The following is a 6,564-nucleotide window of genomic DNA, read 5'->3' as shown; positions in this document are numbered from 1 at the left end:
GCATTAGCGTGAGCAACGATAGTGGAATCGATGGTAAATCTTCAAAATAAAAGTCCCCACTGAAACTGATGCAAATGGATAAAAACAGTAGAATCATGCCACAATTGGACTAGATGTTATATACATTTAACAAGACAATTATTAGTTAATTTGACCCCCGAAACGTAAAAATCTGTTGAAATCTCACAGATTTGCATTGGGGGCATACTTTATTTATCTTATTTATTTAACCTTTATTTAACTACGCAAGTCAGTTAAGAACAAATTATTAATTACAATGACGGGCCTATGAAACATGAAACATGGGACCAACACTTTACATGTTGCGTTTATATTTTTTTCAGTGTATATAGTTTACACAAATATTAGCTCTTGTTGGAGCAATTTGAATTGTTTACAGTTGTGTTGAATTTATATAACAACATTCCAACATTGTTTAGCATTATCTAGTCCAACTGTGGCATGATTCCACAACTTCTCACCGTTTGCATCAGTTTCAATTGGGGACTTTAATTTTGAAGGCGAACAGTTGACTCCAAAAATGTTGCTCACACTGTCGTTCACGACATACAGACTCTCTGCTAGCGACCAGCCGGGATTGAAAAGGTTGTCCGTAGTAGGCTATAATAACTTAATTGAAAGCCAATAGAACATGGCATCGAATAGTTACAGTGAAGTTCCCAAATGGGAGAGAAAAACACGTTTGTGTCTTTGTATCATCGGTTTGTTTTTGTCATTCTATGCTCTGCACGTTGAAATTTCGCGAGAGAGGGACCCTGAGTATCGGGCGATGTGTGACCTGGGAGATTCTGTGAGCTGCTCTAAAGTTTTCACCTCAAGGTAAAATAGTGGAGAATGTATTTTCTTCGTGCATAGGCCTATAGTCTATTGGTGTGTTTTGAAGCCGTTTTCATATTTATTAGTAGCCTAGGCCTATATGTGTGCGATGTTGGGCAATGAACGCACTTCTATAACTCAACCAGCGTGCTAAACACAATTATCGCAGTTCCGTAGCATACCAATAGACAACGTTGATCCTAGAATTCCTAGATAAAGATGATCTATTATACTGTATTTCAAAGATAGTCGAGTGACCACTCTAACAATGGAAATAAATGTCCTCAAAGATAGAAGGCAGTCGGGGGGAGAGACCAGGTGGAACCATTCTAGCCAATGACAGGGCAGATACGCGAGTGAACAAGGGGCACAACTCTGATATAAAGTAGTTTATTTTAAGTTGCTGAAATGCCACGTGCGTCTTCTTATCAGTGCATTCGTACCAACCGAACCATTATGAACCTTATATTCGCTCAAATAAGCCTCACGTAGCAAATTAGCAATTACATCTGTTGTTTACCAAATAAAAAAATTCCTCACTTCGTGGTTATTTTTCGTAAAACCTCTCGCTTTCGCCTCTTCCTTTAGAATCTACAATGCCACGTCTCAATGCCACGTACAGCCTACATTTTTATCTGGGCAGCACTGATTGCACTGCACAGGTCTTTATCAGTTTTTTTGTTTAAATTAATTTTGATGACCTGCAACACATGCTGGCTTTTAAATTATTTACAGTTTTACTTTTGTTAGGTGAATCTTAGACAAGGCGATACCAAAGAACGTCAATTTTTATATCATTGTTATGGCATAGTTATTATTTTCTATAGTTTGGGTGTGTGGTTTAGTCTTTGGTAGAATCTTGAAATAAATTGTGGCATTCAGATTAGACAAACAATTCACACGTGACAGATAGGATACAGTGCATTGTAGTATTAAAAAAAAAAAAAAAAGACCTACACACTCACAGTAATCAATTTTAATTTAAAAGCTGCACTGATGCCACATAATTACATGCTTGTATGATACTTATCACATAATGCATGACAAAGCGTTGTGTTTTGCCTCTTTTTTTGTCAGATGGGGACGTGGTTTTGGGCTTGTACAGTTCTTCTTTGCTAAAGACAGTGTACTGAATCAACCCAACAGTCTGTTGGGGATCATTTTCTACACATTGCAACTGGCTCTGGGTAGGTCAAATACTCTATGTAGGCTACTCTCTTGTTAGTTGAGATGTCTGTTTCTGATCAGTTTAGGCTAACTTTTGACCAACACAATACAGCTCAACTGACCCATTGTCACCCTCCTTTGGATTGTCAGCTGACGCCATGACAGCTAATCTAACTGGGTTGGGGGTCCATATATATTTTAGTGGTTATTATTTTGAATTATCACTAGGGCCGTACACAAGAAATTCTTATCAAGTGCTTTCTAGGGTTGGGTTCAATTTCAATTCTTGAATTTGCTCATTAAGTGGATAATTTATGTTGAGTTCAATTAGAATTTGAAGATTGTTGAAATTCAAATTGAACTCAACGTAAATTCTCCATTTAATGAGCAAATTCAAGAATTTAAATTATGGAATTGGTATTAGACTGTTAGAATTGGAATTGAATTTGTAAAAACAATTTTTTATTGGAATTCAATATTTGTATATTTAATTGAATTAATGCACCTATTTTTTTTATGGACTAAATGATTTGTATAAAATTATTTCAACTAGTTTTTCTATATTTCCTGTATAGCTAGGCTGTCTGAACAGTGACGTGATCAGCCTGAAAGCCCGGGGGAATTGAATTCAAATTTGTGAATTTGAATTACTAGAGTTTACCTAACGTTGGAGATGAGAGGAATTTAATTCTCTCTGAATTCAAAGACTGACATGGAATTTAAATGCAATTTACAGGGAGAGGGAATTGAATTACAATGTAATTTGTGGAATTAACCCCAACCCTGCCATATACGATTATACAAGATTTCAGACACCCACGATAGTTCCCTATTTTTTGATTATTTTATGTTACACAGGGATGCTATAATGTCTCCTTACTCACTGTCTGCATCCTAAATGGCACCCTGTTCCCATTTTGCACCACTTTTGACCAAAGCCCTATGGTGGCCCATAGAGCTCTGGTCAAATATAGTGTACTAAATAGAGAATATGTTACCATTTGGGACACATACCAACATTCACTGTCTCTTTTGTCTACAGGTCAGTCTGTGTCCAGTAGGGCAGCGTTCCTCCTGGTCTTGGCCTCCTGGGTGTCCATGGCTGGATCGCTGTACCTAGCCGGAGTACTTGCCTTCATTCTGGGAGATTTCTGCGTGGTCTGCGTCTCAACCTATGTGGTTAACTTTTTGCTGCTCCTCACCAATCTGAAGAGGAGGACGGGACTGGAAGCAGTCAAGAAAAAGACTGGCTGAGATACTCTTTGTGTGCATCTCAATAGTCTAAGTCGTTTTTTCCCCCTTGCCTTCCATCCTACTACACTGATAATATACAGCGCATTCGGAAAGTATTCAGACCCCTTGACTTTTTCCACATTTTGTTACGTTACAGACTTATTCTAAAATTGATTCAATCGTTTTCCCCCCTCAATCTATACACAATAACCCATAATGACAAAGCAAAAATACGATTTAAGACATTTTTGCACTTTTATGAAAAACGGAAATATGACCTTTACGTAAGTATTCAGACCTTTTACTCAGTACTTTGTTGAAGCACCTTTGACAGCGATTACAGCCTCGAGTCTTCTTGGGTATGACGCTACAAGCTTGGCACACCTGTATTTGGGGAGTTTCTCCCATTCTTCTCTGCAGATCCTCTCAAGCTCTGTCAGGTTGGATGGGGAGCGTCGTTGCACATCTATTTTCAGGTCTCTCGAGAGATGTTCGATCGGGTTCAAGTCCAGGCTCTGGCTGGGCCACTCAAGGACATTCAGAGACTTGTCCCGAAGCCACTCCTGCATTGTCTTGGCTGTGTGCTTAGGGTCGTTGTCCTGTTGGAAGGTGAACCTTCGGCCCAGTCTGAGGTCCTGAGCGCTCTAGAGCAGGTTTTCATCAAGAATCTCTGTACTTTTCTCCGTTCATCTTTCCCGCAATCCTGACTAGTCTCCCAGTCCCTGTCCCTGAAAAACAACCCCACAGCATGATGGCGTCAAGTTTCCTCCAGACGTGATGCTTGGCATTCAGGCCAAAGAGTAAAATCTTGTTTCATCAGACCAGAGAATCTTGTATCTCATGGTCTGAGAGTCCTTTAGGTGCCTTTTGGCAAACTCCAAGCGGGTTGTCACGTGCATTTTATTGAGGAGTGGCTTCCGTCTGGCCATTCTATCATAAATGCCTGATTAGTGGAGTGCTGCACAGGTGGTTGTCCTTCTGGAAGGTTCTCCCATCTCCACAGAGGAGCTCTGTCAGAGTGAGCATCAGGTTCTTGGGTGTTATTTTTTTATTTAACAAGGTAAATCAGTTAAGAACACATTCTTATTTACAATGACAGCCTACCAAAATGCAAAAGTCCTCCTGCGGGGAACGGGGGCCTGGGATTAAAACAAAAATATATATATAGGACAAAACACACATCACAACAAGAGAGACAACACAACACTACACAAAGAGAGACCTGGTAACCTCCCTGACCAAGGCTCTTCTCCCCCGAGTGCTCAGTTTGGCACGGGAGGCCAGCTCTAGGAAGAGTCTTGGCGGTTCTAAACTTCTTCCATTTAAGAATGATGAAGGCCACTGTATTCTTGTGGACCTTCAATGCTGCCGACATTTTTTGGTACCTTCCCCAGGTCTGTGTCTCGACATAATCCTGTCTCGGATCTCTATGGACAATTCCTTCGACCTCATGGCTTGGGTTTTGCTCTGACATGCACTGTCAACTGTGGGACCTTATATTGACAGGTGTGTGCCTTTCCAAATCATGTCCAATCATTTGAATTGACTACAGGTGGACTCCAATCAAGTTGTAGAAACATCTCAAGAATGATCATTGGAAACTCAATGAACTCAATTTCGAGTCTCATAGCAAATACTTATGTAAATAAGGTATGTTTTTTACTCTGAATACATATGTAAAAAATTCTACAAACCTTTTTTCACTTTGTCATTATGGGGTATTGTGTGTAGAAGTGGGAATCGAACCCATCATCCATGGGTTGCAAAAAAAAAAAAAAATAATAATAATAGATTGATGAGAATTATAATTTTTGGTCCATTTTAGAATAAGGCTGTAACGTAACAAAATGTGGAAAAAGTCAAGAGGCCTGAATAATTTCCAAATGCACTGTATACAGTTATAATATGCCATTTTTTGTATAGTTGGTCCCAGTGGGAATCGAACCCATCATCCATGGGTTGCAAGCACCATGCGCTACTACCTACTGAGCCACATAGGACCAGCACTAATCTTGACTGATAAAAGAACTGGACAGGTGAAAGCAAATCCCCCAATAGACCTGGTACTTATTGCTTTTCACCAGTCAACCAAACCTTTTCAAATCAGTGGAAACAGTGAGGAAAGGAGATGAGGTGAGGCAGCCACTTAACATTGTTGAGATGCACCCTGCACTGTATTACGTGGCCGCAGGCAGTTGAATTGGGTACAAAAAATTGGTTACTGGCAAAGAAAATAAGCGAAACGGATCTTGTGAAAATTAAGCATAGGAATCTTTCAGATCTGGTTTAGCATTACTTAGGACATTGATGCATCAGTGACAGATCAGTCGTATTGTTCTTGCATTGGATGCTCTTGGGACTGGTATAAAGGGTTGAGTACATTATAATTATGATACTACATACCTCTTCTGAAGTGAAAGCAGTTATTCCATCCACCTTTATTGACCAAATCACATTATACTTACATCATCCAGACTGTTACAGATAAATGGGCCATTAATTCAATGTCTGTTTCTTTTAAAATAATAAAACCGTGTGTTCTCTCATAGCTGCATGTTTCATCTAAACTGTTCAGCTGGCCAAGCTTGTAATACATGTTTACTGGTACAAATGGTTTATTTGAAGGGGGTATGCACACCACTTTTATGAACCAATCTTAACACCTTTGAGTGTTGCAGTATCGTTCATAACACCGCCTTTAAATAAGTCCCCTTAGAGATCCTTATTTATCCATTGTACCACGGAAATGTGACGTGCTATTCAAGCAACAGGCTGTGAGCAGCAGTATCAGCGTTCAAGCATTACCCTTGTAGCAGTTTAGAGGTAAAATGTCTTGCTCAAGGCCACATTGGCAGTAGGTGATGGCACCAGACCTGGGCATCTTTCAAATACTCTAAGGAGCTGTGCCTTTTTGGGAAGTAACACAGTTGGTTATGTAATATTTGTCAATGCACCCTATGTAGGTAGCTCTTATGTCACCCTTTATACACCATTCATACAGTATGATAAGCATTGATGATTTGTGAAACATCTATGTCATGCTAAATAAGTAGTTTAATTTAAAATGGTACCCAACTGTGCACCTGAGGTCCCTGGACTGAAAACACACACCAGAAGGGATTTTAAGATACCACTAAAGATGAATAAGCAACTGAACTGGTACACTTGTATGCCATTTGCTCTACTATACTGGACAAAAATGTACAGTTGAAGTCGGAAGTTTACATACACTTAGGTTGGTGTCATTTAAAACTAGTTTCTCAACCACTCCACAAATTTGTTGTTAACAAACTATAGTTTTGGCAAGTCGGTTAAGACATCTACTTT

At 39.5% G+C, this 6,564-nt stretch overlaps 1 protein-coding gene across 1 annotated transcript; it reads left to right on the top strand.

Annotated features, from left to right (window-relative positions):
* Nucleotides 1-531: 531 nt before the first annotated feature.
* vkorc1 (vitamin K epoxide reductase complex, subunit 1) lies at nucleotides 532-5,785 on the top strand. Its single transcript, XM_055902495.1, has 3 exons — nucleotides 532-840; nucleotides 1,915-2,024; nucleotides 3,047-5,785. The coding sequence occupies exons 1-3, from the start codon at nucleotides 653-655 to the stop codon at nucleotides 3,256-3,258; spliced, it is 510 nt and encodes a 169-aa protein (XP_055758470.1). The 5' UTR covers nucleotides 532-652; the 3' UTR covers nucleotides 3,259-5,785.
* Nucleotides 5,786-6,564: the final 779 nt, after the last annotated feature.

Source organism: Salvelinus fontinalis, chromosome 37, assembly GCF_029448725.1.
Source record: "Salvelinus fontinalis isolate EN_2023a chromosome 37, ASM2944872v1, whole genome shotgun sequence".
NCBI lineage: Eukaryota > Metazoa > Chordata > Actinopteri > Salmoniformes > Salmonidae > Salvelinus > Salvelinus fontinalis.
This window is presented reverse-complemented; position numbering and strand designations above follow the sequence as displayed.

Excerpts from the sequence above, each read along its gene's own strand:
- vkorc1 (XM_055902495.1), top strand. The coding sequence starts at position 653 with ATGGCATCGAATAGTTACAGTGAAGTTCCCAAATGGGAGAGAAAAACA. Across the intron at positions 841-1,914 it reads TCTAAAGTTTTCACCTCAAG|ATGGGGACGTGGTTTTGGGC; the intron begins GTAAAATAGTGG and ends TTTTTTTGTCAG. Across the intron at positions 2,025-3,046 it reads CACATTGCAACTGGCTCTGG|GTCAGTCTGTGTCCAGTAGG; the intron begins GTAGGTCAAATA and ends TTTTGTCTACAG.